The 21,794-nt window shown below is 38.9% G+C and overlaps 1 protein-coding gene across 17 annotated transcripts in view; it reads left to right on the forward strand.

The window, feature by feature from the left end:
- The window catches only part of pcm1 (pericentriolar material 1), a 31,740-nt gene extending 10,226 nt beyond the window's left edge, over positions 1 to 21,514 (forward strand). For 6 of the 17 annotated variants that reach the window (XM_088916884.1, XM_088915796.1, XM_088916137.1 and 3 more), the window contains 33 exons: positions 818 to 927; positions 1,528 to 1,741; positions 1,944 to 2,139; positions 2,460 to 2,651; positions 2,740 to 2,891; positions 3,227 to 3,456; positions 4,265 to 4,398; positions 4,568 to 4,697; positions 5,717 to 5,854; positions 6,726 to 6,898; positions 7,228 to 7,419; positions 8,008 to 8,233; positions 9,404 to 9,549; positions 9,723 to 9,904; positions 10,531 to 10,708; positions 11,120 to 11,478; positions 12,014 to 12,172; positions 12,737 to 12,793; positions 13,221 to 13,393; positions 13,890 to 14,021; positions 14,758 to 14,893; positions 15,000 to 15,134; positions 15,260 to 15,387; positions 16,054 to 16,188; positions 16,304 to 16,501; positions 16,784 to 16,837; positions 18,023 to 18,176; positions 18,408 to 18,559; positions 18,982 to 19,054; positions 19,414 to 19,628; positions 20,097 to 20,189; positions 20,440 to 20,563; positions 20,749 to 21,514. In XM_088916884.1, coding sequence (XP_088773010.1) covers positions 818 to 927; positions 1,528 to 1,741; positions 1,944 to 2,139; positions 2,460 to 2,651; positions 2,740 to 2,891; positions 3,227 to 3,456; positions 4,265 to 4,398; positions 4,568 to 4,697; positions 5,717 to 5,854; positions 6,726 to 6,898; positions 7,228 to 7,419; positions 8,008 to 8,233; positions 9,404 to 9,549; positions 9,723 to 9,904; positions 10,531 to 10,708; positions 11,120 to 11,478; positions 12,014 to 12,172; positions 12,737 to 12,793; positions 13,221 to 13,393; positions 13,890 to 14,021; positions 14,758 to 14,893; positions 15,000 to 15,134; positions 15,260 to 15,387; positions 16,054 to 16,188; positions 16,304 to 16,501; positions 16,784 to 16,837; positions 18,023 to 18,176; positions 18,408 to 18,559; positions 18,982 to 19,054; positions 19,414 to 19,628; positions 20,097 to 20,189; positions 20,440 to 20,563; positions 20,749 to 20,774 — 5,096 coding nt within the window. In that variant the 3' untranslated portion in view covers positions 20,775 to 21,514. The remainder of the gene's footprint in view (positions 1 to 817; positions 928 to 1,527; positions 1,742 to 1,943; positions 2,140 to 2,459; positions 2,652 to 2,739; positions 2,892 to 3,226; positions 3,457 to 4,264; positions 4,399 to 4,567; positions 4,698 to 5,716; positions 5,855 to 6,725; positions 6,899 to 7,227; positions 7,420 to 8,007; positions 8,234 to 9,403; positions 9,550 to 9,722; positions 9,905 to 10,530; positions 10,709 to 11,119; positions 11,479 to 12,013; positions 12,173 to 12,736; positions 12,794 to 13,220; positions 13,394 to 13,889; positions 14,022 to 14,757; positions 14,894 to 14,999; positions 15,135 to 15,259; positions 15,388 to 16,053; positions 16,189 to 16,303; positions 16,502 to 16,783; positions 16,838 to 18,022; positions 18,177 to 18,407; positions 18,560 to 18,981; positions 19,055 to 19,413; positions 19,629 to 20,096; positions 20,190 to 20,439; positions 20,564 to 20,748) is intronic. The other 11 variants (XM_088915873.1, XM_088916227.1, XM_088916725.1 and 8 more) reach the window with 9 other exon arrangements.
- The last annotated feature ends 280 nt before the right edge of the window (positions 21,515 to 21,794 follow it).

The raw sequence follows: 21,794 nt of genomic DNA on the forward strand, positions 1-21,794 counted from the left end.
ACCGGTTTCTTAAGTCTGCTTTAGATTCATATATTCTAGGTACAAAGTATTCCCATAAGGCTAGTATTTTGTAACTCCATTTCGACTGATCAATGCACTAGGTAAAAAAATAACTTAAGTAACAGTATTGGTGTTATTGCCACCTTTTCCTTGGTTTACTTTGCCGTTCTGAGTTGTCTGCTGAACATGAATGAATGCGTCATATCACTACTTCTGTGGAGGGACAGTTAAGATGACATTCAATTTCATCAAGCGGCGAGTGGGGAATGAACAGTTCTTTAAAATTCTGTGCTGAGGTGCTGGAAAGGAAGCGTGGAAACGGTAACAGAAACCATGTAGACCGTGAGCAGTAACCAGGGAGTGAAGTCATGTGAGGGTGTCCCATTACCTTCGGGTCTTCGCACACTGTAAAGTAGACGGTTGCGCTGGGTCACAGGAAGTGTGGACGTGGAGGAAGGGGTTAGGGCTTAGTGGGGCATTTGGGATACGGCCTCAGTGTTTGTTAAACTGTACTCCTTTATCAGTGCTGTCTTTTAGAGGACAGTTTAGTGAACACATTCTTCCTATTCAGTAGTGAGGATTGCAGGCGAGTTAATAATTGATTTTAGATCTGTTTATATCCTGATTGTTGGTATAAATAATTTAAATAGCTGTATTTTTAGAAAACGTCTGTTTTCCCAAATATATTCATTTTTAGAAGACTTGATCTTGCAGAAATACTGAACATTTTTATGTGGTTCAGTGTGAAGTGAACATTTTTTAACCAACAATTTATTCCTCAACAGTAACAGAAATGTCTTTTCCTTTTCTATTCTAGTTGTAACTGAAACAACTGGGAGTGTCTCTGGACTGAGTATCACCTCTGAGCTCAATGATGAGTTAAATGATTTAATTCAGCGGTTCCACAATCAGCTCCATGACTCTCAGGTAGATCATGCTTTTAAGAGCAAGTACTAAGCATAATGTAGCAAGAGACATGGTAGATCGCTGCTATTTCCACTGCTTCTAAATCAGGTTGAATATACTCACTTTTTGTAAATGGATCAGCGCTTCGTTTCTAAAGATGTCACAAGCAATAACTGTAATACAAATAAGAATGACACATTCAATGTTATTTACAAGAAAGGTGTTTTTAGTAATGCATTTTGCTTGTATACACGGATATTTTGTATAGAGAAAAAGCCAACCTTAGGACAATAAAAGAAGTGTACTTGACTGTTTTCTAAAGCTGTAGAGCCATTCACTATTGCTCTTGCATTCTGCTTGTCTTTGTGATACAAGCAGTAGAAACATAATTACTCACTTGCTGTAAGAATGCCCCTGTCAGCATTCCAAGTCATTGTGGTGCTGTCATTCAAAGGGGGAGGGGGAGAAGTATATTTTACCTTTCAAGGATCCTTCATGGGTCTTTTTTGACTTAACCAAAGTTCTAAATAAGTGTTTTCCTTTGTACCAGTTGACCAAGTTTGTTGTTAATCTCAGCAGAATATTGAAGACCTGTTTACAAAGCACAATTTATTTTTACAGGCAAAAGCAGTCCCAGATAACAGAAGACAAGCAGAAAGCCTTTCCCTCAGCAGGGAGGTTTCTCGAAGTAGAAACGCCCCAGCATCGGAGCCCCCCTCTGCAGGAAACGCTAAACTCGTCAAGCTTAAAGAGCTGCAAGACAAAAAGCACACCATGGACAAGATCTTGCAAGAGCTGCATTCGCTGAGAGACCAGACCCTGAATAACAAGTCCTGTACGTGAGGTCTAGTCTGATCTAAAAATGCATTTCAACTAGGGTGTAGTCAATGTAATATTGTTTTTTTTAAGAAGCATGATTTTCAAGATCCTAAATGCATGATCCTTTGAAACGTAGTGTGCTAATGTGATGCCACTCCTTTCCATGTGTTAATGGACGTCCTGTAATGGTTGAGCAAACGTCCGTGTCCCCCTTTCAGTTCCAGCTCCGTCCGTTTCCTCTCAGAGGGGTGCGGACCGGCGGGGCGTGGTCTCGGTCCCGCCGGCCCCTCCGGGGAGGTCCGCAGCGGTCAACGTGGAGGCCAACAGCCTCTCCTCGACTGCTCGGCTGGACTCGGTGGCTTCCCCGAATGAGAGTGAGGGAGAAGACAACGTGAACCCCACTGACAAGCTGAGGTAGGCGACAGCATTGTGTTTTCTCCCCCCCCCCCCCCCCCCAAGATACATGAGTTGTTTTAAAGATAAGAATTGGAATTCATAAAGGGAACCAAACCTTCAGAATGAGATTTTATTAATTAATTTTGAGAAATAGCCATATAATCCAAACTCTGTCAGTTCTTTAACCATAGCTAAAATTCCACAAGTAAAAAAATAAAAGCAGACATTTATGACATGAATTCATAAAAATGTTGTTGGTTGATTTTGAGTAACATTGTGCGGATTTGTGCTCCTTTTCAATAAACTTGATTTTTCATTTTGAATTAACTTATTTTAAGGAAACTGAAAGAGGTTCATAAGAGACTGAATGAGCTGCGTGAGTTGGTCCATTACTATGAGCAGACCTCCGATATGATGGTGGACACCGTAAATGAAAACATTAAAGATGATGATGAGAAAACTGAAGGTTCCTTATTTGAGTCTCTTTTTGATTCTGACCATGAGAATCCAGAGCCAATTACCAATATAAGGTGAGTGCCAACAGTATATAATTAAAACATATCATTCCTCTCTAAACGCAAAAGTGGTAGTCTTATGCTGTTGTCTGTGTTTTTATAGGAACCCACAAAGAGCTGGAAATTGGTTGGACATGAATAGTTTGACCAATGCTCATAGTACAAATAATAGAGATGGAAGATTGAATACCGACTGCGAGATCAACAACAGATCAGCAGCAAATCTGAGAAGTTTAAACATCCCGTCTGTGATAGGTACTTCTCACGTGAATAAAATTGACTTCTGAAACTTCTGAAATTTTTAACAACTTATTACTGATTTTTAATATTTCGTCATAGGTGATCTACTGTACACAATGCTGAAGTAAACTTAAATGCTTTTCCCTCTTCCCTTATTGAATTCAAGGTCAAGACTATTTTTGAAATGTAATTTTAGTTATGCTAAAAATTCTGGCTATAAAAAATGTGAATGTGAGAAATGTTAAATGTAATGTCAAAATTATTCTGGGGGAGATTGTTGCATGAAAAATCCTTATGCAAGTGCCATTTTCTCCAGAATTTTCATTGGTTGTATTCTTGTTCTGGGGCAGAATGCCAGTACAATCGTGATCGGCCCTACAATGAAGTCAAAGATACGAAAGATGAGGAGTGGCTTGAGGATGAAGATGGTCAGGAGAGAGATGGCAGTGAGGGCTCTGGGTCTAGCCGAAGAAGCAGCCTGGAGGAGGAGGAGGATCCTGAGTTTGTCCAGAAAATCCACAGACTTCACACAGCTAAACAAAAACTCAGACACCTGCAGGAGCTTGTTGCAATGGTGCAGGTGGGGGGGAAAGATTTTCAAATTGTCAAGCATCCAAGACTAACTGTACTGTATGTCAATCTGTGGTACGAGCTTAAGGCTGTTTTGGGAAACGATACTTGACTGCATCTACTGTACCTCTTTCTTGGTTATGGAAAAGAATTGGCACTTCTTTCACTTTGAACTTCAATTTACTCTTCATTTACATGGAGTTCTGGGGAAAATGGTGATGGCAAAAGTGACCAAACAGTTTTCATCTTGACGTGTATTTGTCCAGATAAGCGGTGGATGCAGGGACAGCCAGCAGTTTGTTCCCTTTTTCCCCACTCTACTCTAAGGGTCAGTAATGGAGAACTGGCACAGCAAGTTGTGGTTGGTAGAGTCCTGAGAGTCCTTTTCCCAAAAGAAGAGTTTATCTTTGAATAAAGGACTTTAACTCTCACCTGAGGCGGTTGTAATATTGCAAAGCTTTTTGTTTCCTGAAATCCTAACCTGCCATAGCTATTTGACACATTGCAGGTCAGTGCCTGGCGGAGTTAGCATTGCTTGAAGGAGTGATGCGGCTTTCTTGGAGAAATATACAAGTTCAGAGGTGCCGCAATGTAGAGCAAGCTAGGGAAAACCATGACTCAAGCCCTGGTAGTGGTCAGCCAGCTGTTTTATCTTTGATTTAAGGTTTTTTTTACTTTTTTATAGCTAGGTTATCCTTTATATAGTATGCGGGCATTTTAAGTTCTAGTTTGTGGAAATGTATTTCCAAATTGCTGGTCAGTTTCTTGAAGAATCGCCAAGTGTGGATCTTGGTTTCTAAATTATTTCCCCCCCCCAGAGTGATGATACTGATGGAACCACTGCTAATGCATCAAGCGTGACTGAAGATGATGGCCTGAACCAGCAACCGAATAACACAAGAACTAATGATTCTAAGCTGAAAAAAGACATTGCTCTGAAAGAAAAGGCCAGGTACGTCTATTGTTTGTATTTTATCACTTTTAGAACAGCCTTGCGTATTGTGGAACATCAGCAGTTTTTCTTTGGTTAGTCCGTTTCTGCATGTTCAGATGTGTTAATATAGCAGTTGAAAGGCTAAAGGGAAAATGTTGCTGTATTTCAATTTTTCTCTTCTTGGCAGGGAGAAATTCTATGAAGCTAAACTTAAGCAGCAGCAGAAGGAACTTAAACAGCTGCAAGATGAGAGACAGCGGTTGATGGAAATTCAAGAGAAGATCCAAGACCTACAGTGGGCATGCCCTGACTTGCAGGTATGTACTGTTCACAAAATTGAAAGTGCAGGGCAGTCCATGTACTAACTGGTATCTAGAAGCATCAGCTTATACTAATTCTCCACCACAAAACGGGAGCACTGTCTCATGAGCTTGTAGCACCATTTTTGTTATTGCTGCAGGATCACAGTCTGTGTCCAAAGTAAGGTCTTTTACTTAGAATAGCTATTGCTCACTCTAAGGTGATTACTATGTACAGGCCTTTTGTGTAGAATTCAGAAGTCGCTTGTTCATTGAAACTTGGGAGCTGGCTAAGATTTAGTACAAACTTTTAGTACAAACATCTGGGTTATAACTGGGAACCATTCAGAAAAACCAAGTTGTAATTTTAGAAAGTAGATGTTGCTTTTGTTTCTTGGTTTGACTAAGCTGAAGGCAGAGGTGGTTGCATAACTTGGTAACTAAATTAAATTGCCATCTTTTCCTTCTAAATATTCTTTAAGTACCACTTTCCAGTTCTTGAGTGCCAGTGTCTGATATCCCCCCGCCATCAGACCAAGGCTTGTTCAGCATTGCAAAAATGAAAAATGAAATCACTCACAGAATTATTTTTTTCCCCCCCGAAACTATGGAGTTAAATCAGAAGTACGGTAACCTACACCACTTAGTCCCACCCTTGAAAAAGTGCAGCGCATGTTGTACCTTCTGGCTTGTAACATGTTTGCAAAAGGAGCTGCAGAATTCTTGAGCTGAGCACCATTATAACCAGTTAAGTGGTTAAAATGAAATGCAGTATGAGTAATGCAGAAATTAAGTGGTTCTACGGGGATGCTGAAATGGTTGTAATGGTGCAGCTTGGAAGTTGGAAACATCTTTTAACTAGTTAATTGTTCTGCGCTTCTTGAACTGCACAGTTGTAGAGATCCATAATTTCTTGTTATGGTAGTCTTCCTTAACTCGCCGATAGATGTATTTAAATTGGAATAATGTAGTATGATCCTTCATTTTTGCAAGCCATAAAGTTATGAAATTGATTATAGTGCACTTGCTTGTTCCAGTTATCCGTATCGAGCACAATGAGTCAACCCACATCCAAAAGACTTCCTGCTGCAGCTTCAACCCCTGCTGTTAATACCAATGATGCAGTTTTAAAATCAACAGTGGAGCCTGGATCAGTCTCTGTCCCTGATAATGAGGTATAACTGCTTAACGTTCATGATGGATGAACTGTAAGTTAACAGTAGACCTGAGAACTGCACAGTATGCATTGTGGTTTTGTCAACGACTGATTCACTTTGAAGTTTTTTAATATTCATCTGATGCTTATTAGAAAATCTTTTAAATAGATCTGCAGTGCTATTTTTGTATTTTGGGGTTAGAAAGAATCAGCATTGAGGGCATGTACAAGTAAAATGTACACAGTAACTTGTAAAACCTCCAATTTACACCAGAAATAGACCATTTCTGCTTCAGAACAAGACAATAAAACATCTTGTGACGTGTGCAGCTTTACAACATTGTAAACAAGCTTTCTTGCGAATACATCTCTTTAAATCCAATAGAAATACAGGTAGTCCTCACCTTGCAACGTGTGTGACTTGCGACCACTCGCACTTAAGACGGCTGTCCCCTTAATCGTACAGTACTGTCTTATTTTTGGGTCCCGGCGTTTGGTCAGAACACGTCTAACATTGATGACATCATCAGCCTGCGCGACACCGTGCTGCCGCATGTTATTGTTTGGGTTGTTAGCAAGCAAAAAAGGGTGTTCTGGTGGCAAAAGACAGTGGCTTTAGAAATGAAAGTGAACATAATAGTGCAGCATGAAAATGGAAAATCAGTATTGACAATCGCATGAGATTTTGGCCTTTCTCATTTGACTATCCACTATATTAAAGGACAAGGAAAGAATTTGTGAAACGGTGAAAGGATCAACATCTATGAAACGTGACTAAAGAGTAAAATTAGTGAGAAAATATAACAAGGCTGTATTACACAATGTAGCATTTATGCGTGTTTAGTCTGTATGCATCCGTATGGTTAACGACTAACTTGCATACACTTCAGCTTTGGTCCGAGATGCGTCGACATCAGATCCTGAGAGAGGAGCTGCGACAAAGAAGAAAACAACTTGAGTTGTTAATGGCTGAGCATCAGAGACGGAAAGTATTGAATGACAGCGCTTCCAAAAATGGTGATGCACAGATGCAGGATCCACAGCACCCAAGCAGAAATGACAGGTCTGTCATAAAAATGGTGTAAAACAGTTTGGTACTGATGTAAATGTCTTCAACATTTGCAGCTTATGTGATGACTCCCCCAGTCATACTAAGTTTAGATAAGGCAGTCATTTGAAGATTTGCTGAAGGAGGCAAAGCTGTTTTTGTCTTGGCCACCCTGTTTCTCCAGAGCAGTTTGTAGTGGTTGGTTGTTCTTATCTGTAAAATCAAATGTTTAAATCATGGCACACATAAATTCACAAGGATTTAGATGGTGAAACACTTTCTAAGAAGTTCCCTTTAAATGTGCCTAGTGTATAAGAGATTGGAATTCTTTAATTCTCTTCAAGGACAATGGCGACATGGGGCGGCTCTACACAGTGTGCACTTGATGAGGATGAAGATGGCTACCCCTCTGAAGAGACAGCCCAAGAAGAAGAGGAGGAGGAAGAGGAGGAGGGACAGTCCAGTTCATGTGAGGATGCGGCTCCTTATTCTTGCAGGAACACCAGGCATCGCGGCACAAGAAAACAGAGAGAGAGGTTTGTTCTGTTACATTTTGAATACTGTTTAATTATTCACTTTGTTTCATGTTTGTATTCAACTTTCTAAATGCTTTGCCTGCTTTTGGAAAGTGACTTTTGAATTCTGCAAGACCATAATTAAACAATCCAGGCTGTTGCAAGCCACATATTAAAGCTCTTGTTCAGTAACTAATCTCACAGATTTACTTTGAATTACCATTTAATGTAATAGATGGTTTTGGGGAAAGTTGTACATGTATTCAGTATAAGTAATCTTAAGAATAAACAAAACTATTGGATAATACTAAAACTTTACCTATAAACATCTCCTTAAATCATCAGTGGTTGAAGACTTTTAGACCCTTCAGGTCTGTAATTTATGGAATTGCACAGTACACTGGAGCCTTTGAGGATCGGAGCCGTCTTAAAGTGCAAAAGATTTGATCTGAGATTTTCTTGCTTCCTCAAAGTTCTTGTGGCGTGCACTGACTCCAATAAATTCTTGTGTGTGATTTTACTGGAGCCACAGGGGTGAGGAAACTGTCCTTGAATGGTTGTTCCTTATAACTTATCTGTTCGTTCAAAAATATTTGTTTTTGATAAAAGCAGCTGGAAGAGCTCTCGCCCGCTTTCCACGGATGGCAATGCGCGCCCGTCTCCCAGTTCAAGGCAACAGCAGAACATCAGCATGAGACGCCAGGAGAATCTTCGGTGGGCGTCTGAGCTGTCTTTTGTGGAGGAAAAACAACACTGGCAGGAGCAAATAAGCCAGCTGAAGAAACAGCTTGACTTCAGCACTACCATGTGCCAGACTTTAATGCAAGACCAGCAGGTTGGAGACCTTTTCTTGTACATAAATGCATAAGTACATTAGTGCCTACAGTGTGCATGGTTCTACTCCTGCACCCTTAATAATGCCCTCCTTGTATATTGTCGGTTTTTCCTCTTGAAATGCTTTTGTTCCATTAAGCAGCTTTCTATGTACGGTTATCACAAAAGGAAAGCTCTATGCAATGTTTTATCTTTGCTGATTTTCTGTGGCAAGTGCAAAAAATTTTTGGGAGTTGCAGAGGGAGTATTTTTCAGTTGTAAGAGTGAAGGTAATGTCCTTCTGCCCAACTCATTTTGTGTGGCTGTTTGAGAAGAGGAAATCTGATGAACCCTTTCATCACAAAACGGTTTTTGTTCAATATGATAAAGTAGTACATCTTCAGTTAATTTCATGTTGAATTATAACAGGGGTTGGCAAACTTTTTAGAGCAAGGGCCACTAAAAATGTTTTAGTAACCTTGCTGGGCCACCTGAGTGAAATCCTCTATCTAGCCGATTTAAACTCAGTGACTGGAATAGGTTGTTTCTCCTCCACGACCTCTTGCACACACTGCTGAATGAATTCACCGCCCGTGAAGGGTTGGCCAGCTGCTGCTAGAAGCTGTGATACTCGATAACTAGCTCGGGTAGCCGCAACATATTCTTTGAATTTTCTCTTGAACAGTTTTTGCTGCCCCTGAAGCGACTTCAACTAAAATAATTTTGTGTATTCTGAAAATGTAACCTGATGTTTTATCCCGTAATGCCTTTTTATGGTGTATTCTTTAATCACGGCGATTGTTTCCAGACAGATAACGCGCATTATCTTTTCTTTCCAGGGGACACAAAAATACTCTTCTGACCATTTGTCGTTGAATTTTCGACCCTCTGCATCAATCTTTCTCTTTTTTTTGAGATGGCAGGAGCAACCTAGTTAGCCTCTTGTCTGTTATAACTTTTACAACCTTTCAAAGAATCTTTCAAACAAGATGGCATACACTAAACGTCATTTGCGTGACTGAGCCAATCACAGTAGGCAACAAAAATCCAAATGAATTTACAGTAAGAATCGGCTGTAGCACAGGCGTATGTAACCTAGGCTAAAGCCGACGCCTGATAGGCTAAAAGTAAAATGCATTGTTTTGGTGTAAATCTGTGATGTAGATATTGATGTTTGTTCTTGTTTTGACAGACACTTTCGTACATGCTTCAGACTCTCCTCACCAGCCCCTACGGCGTGTTGCCAAACAATGTTGGATCTCCTCAGGTGCACCTGATCATGCACCAGCTGAATCAGTGCTACGCTCAGCTGGCCTGGCAACAGAACAACGTTCAGCGGTATGGATTGATCTCAACATTTATCCTAGAAATGATTTTTTTAAAACCAATTTGAAACTTTTTAAGGTTATCACCATTCGTTTTCTTAAATGGTGTTCTAGGATTTAGTTTAGGGTGAAGTCTTCTTGCATTTGAGTAGGTTTTAATCCATTCTTTGAAATCTTTCCTTTCAGGCTGAAGAAAATGTTAAACGACCTGTTAAACCAGGAAAATTCACAGCAACCGGAGCAAGCTGCTAACCGTGACCCCGGTGTCTGCTCTGCGTCTCCAAATCTTTTCTCTCCTTTCAATTTACATCCCCATTTAAGTTCACTGAACATGCCTGGGCTTGCAAACTTCGCTCCTGTCACTGCTGGTATGTATCTTTCTGGCTTTGTCCCTGTAATTGAGGTCTGCTTGCACAATAGTCACTAGAGCTACTGTTTATGGTCATGTTCCTATGGAAACATTTCCTGCTCATATTTTCATTTTCCACACAACTGCAATACACAATAAAGCACTTTAATATGCCTGATGAGTGTATTGTAGAATTTTCTCCCATGTTTTATGTATTACAATGTATTTCCATTCCTCAAGAATTTATTCATATTAATGTTTTAAAATTTTGTTTTCTTGAATTTGTACTTTACACATTTAAGGCAAAATGAAATTTGCAGAAGTTCATTTCCTTTCATTCCTTTTTGACAGTTGCAAAGAATAGTGCTTAAAAATGATTTGTATGCTTGTGGAGTAAGTGTAACACCTGTATAAACCTTTCTGAGAAAATGCTGAAGTCGGACATTTAGTCAGCTGTTTCTCGTAAATCGTTTATAATGCGTTTAGAAAGACTTTCTATTAAAATATTTCCATTTACCTGAATATTTGTGGAAGAAAATCCACTCATAAGGATAAAATTAGTTTTCTATCTTAATTTCATGATGCTGGTGCATAAATTCTTGCAACACAAAAGAAATGGTTAGATGTGACTTATTTTCTTTTCAGGGTTTAGCTTCAATCCTGTGTTTCCACCAGTCTTTGGAGAATTTCCTCAGAGCTCTGCTCCGCAGGCCGGCACTGAACAGCCACAAACCGTGGATCACAACACTTCAGTGAAAACTGAGTATATGGCCTTTCCACAGCCGTTTGAAAGCTCTTCTCTGAATGGGGTGGAAAGGAAAAGGTATTCTGCTTATGTTTATATTTAGATCTAATAGCGTTTCAATTGAAGTCTTTTTGTCTGTGAGCTATTTCTTATTAGGTGTAGAGCAGTTTGTTTTCTGGCAGCTCACAATTACATTTAGTCTTATTTTGTTTTAGAGCTGTAACCACTTGAGAGTTCAGAGCACGCTTGCGGAAAGTTCGTTTCCAGGCTCATCCTCCTTTGCGCAACTGGTTGTTAAATTTTAAAGTCCAGTTACTCTGTTATCAACAGGATTCTAACAATTCATTAATCATGATGCTCTTGGAGTTTGACCTCCAAGGCTGAGTTAGAATTAATCACTGTAATTGGTAATTGCAGCAAAACTCAGGGCCTGAACACTGAATTTGCAGACTCTGGTGTTCATGACATTTTGTGCTTTGCTTTTACCAGTAACAGGAATTCGAAGGAGGGCGAAGGTGATCGACAAGGTGCTTTCTGGCATGGTGGCGCTCATAATGAAAAAGCTGAAGGTCCGTCCTCTGTCGTCGTGGACAAGACCACTCAAAGCCAGAGGATGGGTAAAGCGCAGCCGGTCAGAAACGGCAGAAGCAGGCAGTTTGATGAAGAGTCTTTAGAAAGCTTCAGCAGTATGCCTGATCCCATAGATCCCACTACTGTGACTAAAACCTTTAAATCAAGAAAAGCTGCTGCCCAGGCAAGCCTCGCTTCAAAAGACAAAACGCCCAAATCAAAGAACAAGAGAAAGAGAAGTAATGGACAGAACAAACCCTTTGGAGGGGTTAACATGGGTATGTATTGTACATTTGTCCAATTGTGATAAATTAACCAATTCTTCAGCAGACCTATATAAGGGATCAGTACACAGTTGGCAATCCGTTCCTTAGCTATTGGTTATTTCTGCTGAAAGTTAAGACTTGCAGCTCAGCATTGCTTTGTTGGCCACTGTCGCACATGCATGCATTGGAACATAGTTTGAATTTTTGGTCTCTATACTTGGTCCAGAATGTATCGGAATGGACTGGTGTCTGAATTAAATTGAAACTTTAGTCCATTTAGTTACAAATTTCAAAGCTATTTAGTGATCGCACATTTAATCGTTCTCAAGAAGCCTGTGTTATACTGGCAGTTGAGTAGAAGATCCATTTTGTGGAGTTTGAGGAGAAATTGATTCCTTCAGAGTGCTAGAGTTATCAAGTGATAGAGGTAAAGTGAAATATTGCTCCTAGTTGTCATTGTAACAGGTACTTTAATACCTCTGTAACAGGTACTTTTAATAATGGTTGTGAAAGGAAACATAAAGCTGTTTTTGGGCTTTTGCTTCAGGACAAGAAAGCGACAGTGTCTCTAGTGCTAACGAATACAACAGGGTGAGAAGTCCTCACTCCAAGCAAAAAGAAGAATCTGAGAAGATCCTCGACAAACGAACACAGGATCAGCTGGACACTAAATTAACATGCAGCAAATCCAATGACCTCTCTTCTGGTGAGCTTGAACTTTAGCAGACCTTTTTCTTAGCACGGTGTAAGCATGAATCTGTTAGTAAAAAAAAATACACGTTCTACTTAATGATCTGGTCCAAAATTATTTAAGTCTAGGTTGTTGGGTTCTGCGGCATAGAATAAGGCAGTTTAGGTTTGGCCCTCAAGTGGAGAGTTCTAGTAGTTGCTGGTTTAAAGAACTGCAGTGTAGCTGTCTTTAAACAAGAATGCTTCAATAAAACTTTATCTTTATTTATAAACTAGACACTTCGCATGTCCTGAGCCCAAATCTGCATTATCCTCTATACGTAAATTACCCTTTTGCACAACTGCAATAAACTATCAGGTTTAGTTGAAATAGCTCCACCCAAATTTCAAAATGTTAAAACTCTTTTAGAGGAAATTCTGTGATGTATTGGAAGGCTTATTTGATGTGGGGCTTTTTAATGTATATTGGACTGGGTGAACATGTGAGTGTTTGGTTGGCGTTTTCCTTGGTTTGTTTCTTTTCTGTTTTTGTCCCTCATCTTTTCTGTCTGTGCACATTTTGTATTGCTTTTACCCACAGCAAATGTTTGGAGAGCTTCCTTCCACTCTAACAGAAATGCATGCACTGAAGCACCAGGTAATAAAATTCAGTCCTGCATGTTTAACTCTACGGTTTGGCAAAATGTGCTTTTGTTTTTCAAATTTTTTTTTGTTTGTCAGTGTTTAGAAGTTGTGTAGGCCTAACCCTTCTCACCTTGCTGTATGTCACAAGCATGAATATCAGTCAGATCTCTCACTGGATATGCATAATCAAGATAACTTTTCTAAAGACATTTTTGACACCTTAATGTTTTCAGTGATTTTTGATTATGGAGAGTTTGCACCCAATCCAGTTTCACCAATTTTAAGTCACCATGAGATGGGGTGGAAGGGAATGTAAAAATGATCTGAACATAATTCCTTCATTGATTTTAAATTCAATTATCACTTCTTGGTGTGTGTGTGTGTGGGGGGGGGGGGATGTTTTAAAGACTTTGAGCTAAGAATGTTTTCTTTATTTGCAGATACTAGTAGCGACTTTTCCCTGTTTGAAACCTTGCGAGAGACGATATATTCTGAAGTGGCCACGTTAATTTCACAGAATGAATCCAGGCCACATTTCCTCATTGAACTTTTCCATGAACTTCAGATGCTCAACACTGATTATTTGCGGCAGAGAGCACTTTATGCCTTACAGGTATTTCTGCTGTAAAGCCGATTGAACTTGAGCCAGACCTAAATTGAGTGACCAGTTGAATTATGCACAGTTATACGTTTGTCTCCTGGCTTAGTCAGTTGCTAGAAGGTGGAAGCCGATGTTGAAAGCCTTTTCTCAAAGTGGTGTTTAAATCCAACTGGCAAATTATGGCGTTTTATTTGTATTCACTATTTTTGTTCTTAAATTTTAAATGTCATATTTTAGCCGAGCCACACCAGAATAATTGTGACTTTCATTTATTGCAATAATTACAACATTTGTAGGGAATGTAAATACTCATGGCTCCATTCTTGCCAAGAGTGTAGCTTAGTTTCCTTCTGATTTGGTGTCAGTAAAAGGATGTTGATCTCGTATCCTTATTTTTGTGAATAAGCCATACCTACAAGAAAGGCATTTACTGAGCTTTTTCAGATATGGTCATTACTGGGTTTTTGGAACATTTTAAGCTAATTTTAAGATCTTTTTACAACTACAGGACATTGTGACCAGGCACCTGACAGAGAAGAAAGACACTAATGAGGAGCAGGCAGCATCTCTGAGCTCAGCCGCCTGGGCAGCATCAAATTCAGAACTAACTCCCAGTGAAAGTCTCGCTACGAGCGATGGAGTAAGTCATTTGTCGTTTTACTCTGTTCTTGTAATCAGGGTACCTTGTAATTTGTTTAAATTTGTGCTTTCCAGTTGTGGCTCAGATAGCAAATCGTGTTTAAGTGAATTACGTGACCTAGTCTAAAAGAAAATGCATTATCAAAAACATGGGGTATCAACAATTCCCTTTTTAAAAACTTCTTTTTTATGCGTTTCTAACATAAAGCATTACACCAGCATGTACTGGTTTAACGGCAGCAGCCGTATTGAAATGTATAAAGTAAAAAAAAAAGATACTGCCATGTGATCTACATACAATACCTAACCCTTACTCTGATAAAGGTAAAGGGTCAGTGTCATAACATCACCATTGTTATCAATTACTTAGTTTTTCACTTCAGATGTGTATTAGTGGCACCATTATCTTAGTAACCACTCGTCCAATTTTTTACACAATGTGTAAAATACACAGAGACGTAATTTTGTTGACTGCTGTAATGGTTTGTTGATGGTGCCATTTGATTTTATCTGGTTATCACCACATTTTAATGGGTTTGTAATGATGCTTGTCAGTACTAAAGATTCTGAAGCGAATTAAGCCTGAATGCTCAAAAGATTTAAAGGGAACGATTAGTACCACTAATGTCGGAGCCTGTAGTAACTAAAAAAAGAGAAATTATATTGGCATTCTTATAAATGAGGGTATAGTTTCGTGCATGCTTTCAGAGTATTTATCTTGCATTAATGTTTTTTAGGAAGTTTCTGAGAAGAATACTGAAAACAAACTTAATCTGAGCAGGAAACATAATGGTGGCGATACTGAATTTATGGATAATGAAAGTACCCTGTCTACCTCTTCAAACCTTGAGCCATTTGCAAATGATGATCTAGGTAACGTCATCGGTTCCTTCAGGATACTTGTTCATCTGCTAATGCGTAACCCCTTGGTGCAGAGCCTAACTGGTTGTTTCACATGTGCATGCTTCTTTTGGTGCAGGGAACACTGTGATTCATTTAGATAAAGCGCTGGCTAGGATAAGGGAATATGAGCGCATGAAGCTCAGAGCTGAATATAACGAAAATGCTGCTGACTCTTCTGCTGTTGAACAAGGTGTGGCTGACGGCTTAGAAGGTACTTTGCACTAAAGGCTTTGCTTTTATCTACCATGCTTTCAATTCAATTCTGACTTTTAAAGTATTCATATATGCATGTTTAAATTCCTAATTTTAAGTTTTATTTTAATATTCCATTTGAAGGTGCTTCTGCAACCCCTCCTGGCCTAACGGGGCAGATCTCTTCAGATATCCCTTGCCCGCGAATTGATACACAGCAACTGGATAGGCAGATTAAGGCCATCATGAGAGAAGTCATACCCTTCCTTAAGGTGAGACCTAAGATGAGGTGTATCTGGCTAGTACGTTTGGGTTAATTTCAAGTAATTAAAGTTTTGAAGTAATGACATCAAGTTGATTTGAAACTAAACAATCTGAAGATACTTCCTTTGTACACAGTGAGAAAAGGCATTGCCACTCCAATAAAACTGAAGAAAGTTTAATGTAATATATAGATGATAAAAAAACCTTGTATTGAGAGCTGTTGTATCTTGTGATTGGAGTTTAAATGGGTTGATGTTTTATACTTTTGGCTTATAGATGTTATTCTGTTAACTGTTTAAAAAATTAACATTACTAAATATCGGGCTATTTATCAGGGTGATATTTGTAAGAAAATACCTGTATAGTTTGAAATAATGCATTTTGTGGTATTTTTATGTTTGCACTGAAATTCCAGATAGAGCAGTTTTCAGATTTACCCATCAGTTTCGTAGTCAAAAATGGTAACTAAGAGACTGCCAAATGCAGTCTGAAAATCACAAGAATGTCTTGAGGTAGCTGAACAATTTGCTACTCTTTTGCCCATAGTGCATGATGTTTTTGAGTGAGAGTGGATTTTTAGACTTGAATTAAACAAACTACTTTCATCAGGACATTTCTACATCGTTCCTAAACTGTTACAAACCTTGATAATGTATTACCATACTTTGTTTTAGGAACATATGGACGATATATGCTCTTCACAGCTTCTGATATCAATTAGGCGTATGGTCCTAACGCTGACACAGCAGAATGATGAGAGCAAGGAATTTGTCAGGTTTTTCCATAAACAGCTTGGAGGTATCTTGCAGGTTTGTAGTGTTTTCTTCAGTATTATTTTAAATGTATTTTGTATTAAGAATATGCCTTAATTAGTTTTGAGGTTGTTGCCAAGTGCTACGTAATGTTGTTGATTTTTCTTTTCAGGATTCATTGTCAAAATTTGCTGGTAGAACACTGAAGGAATGTGGAGAGGATCTGCTTGTGGAAATTTCTGAAATCCTCTTTAATGAACTGGCTTTCTTCAGGCTGATGCAAGATCTGGATAACACCAGTGCTGCAGTAAAACAGAAAGAGAGAAAGAAAAGTGACACTACTTCTTCAAAACAAACACTTAAGCCAGAGGTGGTGTTTTCTTATACATCTAGACGGGCTGCGTGTGCAACCAGAGAAGTCATTACTAGTTACAGCAATGTAGTTTAACTGTGTGAAAATAAAATACAAATAGCATTTGAAATTGTTGATGCTAAGGAACTGAGTAGTTCATTTCTCCATATTTTTTTCCCCTCTCTCTCTCTCTATATATATATAGTAAGCTTTAAAAAGATAAGAGAGACTGATCAATCACATGTTATTTTTCAACTTTGTTTTTTTTTTACTCTAATATAGTTTGGAATCTATTTTCAGGAAAGGAAAACACCTGGTAGTGAACAGTCATTGTCAGGAGTATTCCTTGATCAGGTAAGTGCTGTTTTCCACAATCTTTAAAAAAGGTAGGACTTGGGGGTTCTAATTAAATACATTACTGCTTTAATTTAGTTACAGTGTAGTCCATAAGTATTTGGACAGTGAAACAATTTTTGTTGTTTTGGCTCTGAACTCCAGCACATGGGATTTGAAATAAAAAATGACCATGAGGTTAAAGTGCAGAATGTCAGCTTTAATTTGAGGTTATTTACGTCTATATTGGGTGAACCATATAGGAATCACAGCCCTTTTTATACATAGCCCCCCCCATTTCAGGGGACCAAAAGTAATGGGTCACAATCTTAATTTTCTATGTGTGCAAATCCTTTGCAATTGCTGACTGCCGGAAGTCTGTGACCCATAGACATCACCAGACTGGTATCTTTCCTGCTGATGCTCTGCCAGGCCTGTGATTCAGCCATTTTCAGTTCCTCCTTGTTTTGGGGGCTTTATGCTTTCTTGTCTTCAGTAAGTGAAATGCATGCTCAGTGGGGTTCAGGTCAGGTGCTCTGTGGCTAAGGATCTGCGCCTGTGGCTGGAAGGTTGCCGGTTCAAATCCCGCGGTCGGCAGAGGAATCCTACTCTGTTGGGCCCCTGAGCAAGGCCCTTAACCCCAGCTGCTCCAGGGGCGCCGTATGATGGCTGACCCTGTGCTCTGACCCCCAGCTTCTCTCCCTGTCTGTGTATCTGTGTCTCATGGAGAAAAGCTGGGGTATGCGAAAAGATGAATTCCTAATGCAAGAAATTGTATAGGGCTAATAAAGAAACATCACATCACATCAGGTGATTGACTTGGCCAGTCAAGAACATTCTACTTTTTGGCCCTGAAAAGCTCCATACTTGCTTTGGCAGTATGTTTGGGGTCATTGTCCTGCTGCAAGGTGATGTGCTGTCCAGTGAGAAGATAAGATGCTTCGGTACACTTCAGGATTCACCCTGCTGCTGCCGTCTGCAGTCACATCAGGTCCACTGGCAGCCATACATGCCCAAACCATGACACCACACCAAAACCCTTCAGCAGTACAAGAATTGGTTTCATCCCCTATAGTAGTTTGACATTCTTATTCTGGTGAACTACACTTTACTGAAAATCAGTTCCCTTTCTCTCATATACATAGATTAGGTGAGCATGTACCAGTTTACTGATATTGACCGTTTGGCTATGGGCTTCACTTGTAGGACAAAGTCGACCCTCAGCAAGGTCTTGATGTGGATGAGCCTGAAATAAAAGAAAGCAATCAAGTTGAAGTGAAGGAGAGCATGAGCTGTGATGGATCTGACCGAGAGGATGAGGATGATGATGAAGACAGTGGGAGATTGCCTTTGTCTATAAGTTAGTATGCCGACTTGTCTTGTCACGTGTGTGTGTGTGATGATGGTTTTTTTCTTCCATCACTGCATTTCAGTCGTTATTTACACGTAATGAAGTAATTATTTTAAATACAAGTGAAGAAATCAGCTTTTCTCCTCCTTATAAGCCCCTTTGTTTTTATAGTTGAATTGCATTTCAGATTAGATTATTTCCACAATGCACTGGCTGTATTGCTATTCTTGCTTTTAAAAGGCCTGTCAAAAGCAGAGACCCAGGCTTTGACTAACTATGGCAGTGGTGAGGATGAGAATGAAGATGAAGAGCTTGAGGAGTTTGAAGCTGGCCCTGTTGATGTTCAGACCTCTCTTCAGGCTAGCAGCGACGCTGGCTGTGAACATGAGCAGGTAATCTTTTTGGCACCAGCATGTATCCTGAGCTGGCTGGATTGGACATGAATCGTATCATACAGCATATAGGTGAATAGGAAAGGCATTAGATAAACATTTGGCTTTGTTTGACATAGTTCCTGTTGTCTGCGCACAAACCTTGTTAATACCCTTGTACTGCTTTCCCTCCTTTTGCTGGTGTGCAGATTAGTACAAAACTAGGTTTTAAGTTTACACAATTATGACTGAATAGAAGATTGTTTTAGACTGCCCAGCTATGTTTAATATACTGTTATATATGAATTATGTTAAATAGGAGTGCTGGAGCCTTCCTGTTTTCTTTGAGGATATGACCCTAGATTTCATGGAGGGTCACCTTGTAAACTATAAATTTTCAATGTATGCTGAATTGGAAAAATTAGTCTTAACTTTTTTTTCAGGTTACAGATGTGATTTCCTGGAATGCAAGTCAAGAAGTCAAGTCTGATCAAGAGTCTGTTGAAAGCCCTGAAGGTAAGTTCTCTCGGCAGATCCTGCAGTCGTTTTAGAAGAGGCATTACCTATTGTTATAATTGTTTAAATTCAACTTTAAAAATGGAACTAGCATAAAAGATTCAATAGCATCATGCCAAGCATTTTCTTTTTCAAAACCTGTTTTCAAGAGACACTTCATATTTTTAAAACGAGATGATCTTTGCAAAAAGCAGCTTTTTAAAATTGAATAACTTTTTTTGGTTAAGTAAAATATCTTTAACACTAGCATGTACAAAGTCAAGGTCCACATGAGAGCTTGGGACCCAGTTCTGGAGACGTGGGACTGGAATGTATAAGTGAGAAATGGTATCCCGGCATTTTATTCTTCTCCCCTAAAGATAAGTCCGAAGCCTTGAAGTTGGCCGATTCGAGAGAGGCAAAAGAAGACGCTGTGAACACTAAAGATGAATCGGTCCCTCCCCCACCCAAGAATGAGGGAACTGCTGCAGATACAGGAGAAGCTCAGCTGGAATCTGGATCAACTACTTTAACACCAGAGAGCTCCGTGGCATGCAGCCCTGATACTGACTCTCCTGTCTTGATTAATGACTATGTGAGTGACAGATACACTTCTGTCTAGAAATTGTAAGCAGTAAGCTGTGATTTATATTCATACCAATTGATATGGGGGACAAAATAGAGGTAAACTGAAAGTGGAGTCAAATTGACAGACCTACAAACAATGCATCTGTATTTCTAGTTATCTGGCTTTCTGGACCAGTACTGCTGATCAATGTTAAATTCATGCTAGAGTGTCACTAACTCCCTTTTCACTTTTTATAATGAAACTGCAATAAACTGCAGTTGTCGCGTCCAGTCCAGACTCTTGAGTTGATCTCAGTTTTTCTGAAGAAAGTACTCGTAAGTTCTCATATTAAGGTCTTGAATTGCTTTCTTTTACATTAGGAAAATCGGAGGGGAAAAAAAGCTTTTTTTTTAATAGAACTTGTACTTTTTACCTTGAGTTTCAGTAATCGCTTAGGTCGGACATTTCATGAAGTATTTTCATTCCATCTCTTAGGAAGCTGGGTCTGGAAATTTAAGTCAAAAATCTGATGAAGATGATTTTGTGAAAGTTGAAGATCTGCCATTGCAGCTTTCAGTGTTGTGTGAGGTATGTATTATGCGTGTCATTGTTGTAATTAGCGAAGATAACATAAAAATATGTATATGGGTTGTTGTGCACTGTCCTTGAGTTACACCAAGTAGTTTGAGACCTGTCATTGTTAGGCTGTTTGTCTGATTTAGAAGCTGGTTACTACTGTAAACAATTGTTTTTAGACTTCCTGATTCTTAGTTTGTAATGTAACATGTATCAGTGTTCTGTTCCAAGTACTTCATGAGGTTTATTTTTATCTGCGTAGGATGAACTCCAAAAAAGAATTGCAGAAGAACAAGAGAGTAATAGCTTGTCATCAGAAATCATTCAGGGAGGTGGGGATGGACTTGTAGAGCTTGTTGGAAACGCACAGACTTTAAAAGAACCTGGTAATTCTTCAGTATTTGTTAAATTTACATAATTACACAGTGCATGCTTCTATGCATTTGTCTTTTGTTAGAGAGGCATTTTTAATTAAAGCTTGCCAGTTACAAACATGAGAACTACATAAAAGACTGTTTTACACTCTAGTTCTGTTGCCATGTCTTTTAATGTTTTTTCCTCCCTTTTTTAGAAACCATTGGAGCCCAAAGTGCATGATGGTTCTTCTCCTTAATGTATAGTTTTAAGCAACTACTGTACATGTAAGTTAGCACTATGTACACATTTTATTCCACATTTGATTAAACTGTAATAACCTGTAAATTATACAATTTTTGGACACTGCCTTTTAGAGTAGCTGTGGTGTTTGAGCACTGCAGATGTTGCAGACTTAGATATGCAAAGTACTTACTGCACTGTTTTCTTTCATTATTGACCTTTAGGCATGTTGTAATGTTTAATTGTTTTCTGAAGTTTTAAAATGTTTACTATGCAGTAATAAATTAAATTGCAGTTTTTCAAATTTCTAAACTTCTTGACTTAAGATTTATTCTTCTCCCTGTAAAGCTGTTAATAAATTGAGTTTCAAAACATTTTAATAAATTGACCGTTAAATCTGAAATTCTCAAGTCACCTTTTAACTGTTACAATTTTATTCTGTTTTTATCTTGAGTGTTGTTAAAGAATGTTGGCACCCGTTACAAAATACAAAATTAAACATAAGCCCCTTTTACCTGCTGTTTCTTTGACTGTTAAGGTAGGTTCCCATAAATCTGCTTGTCAGTTTTGTTTGAATAATAGCTCACTAGTGGACCTTTTGATCTAAATTTGGCTAGCACTTAGATTGTTAGAAATGACCTCTAAAATCTAAAAGTACTTTGAATTATTTTTTTTATTGTTCCGGATGTAGATTTACAAAATGTGATTACCATCTTACGAATAAACAGTGTTAATCAAAACTGAAGATGGTTGCTGTCTGAGTTTGTAATGAGGATAAGATTAAAAAAAAGGTACAAGGATGCTGATTACTGAAGGTACAGTATACTGGTACATCATCCTGCTGATCTTCCATTTTAGTCTGAACATAGAATTCTTGCATGTAATATAATACATCAATCTCTTGAGTCAATGTCCCAAGACCCGTATCTTACAAATGATTTGAGTACTGTGTAAACAGTTTGTGTTTTGGAATGCTTTCAAGTGTTAAAGCATCTCTGCAGTATCATTGAAGTACATTTG

The sequence above is a fragment of the Atractosteus spatula genome, chromosome 1 (assembly GCF_055471065.1).
Source record: "Atractosteus spatula isolate fAtrSpa1 chromosome 1, fAtrSpa1.hap1, whole genome shotgun sequence".
Taxonomy (NCBI): domain Eukaryota; kingdom Metazoa; phylum Chordata; class Actinopteri; order Semionotiformes; family Lepisosteidae; genus Atractosteus; species Atractosteus spatula.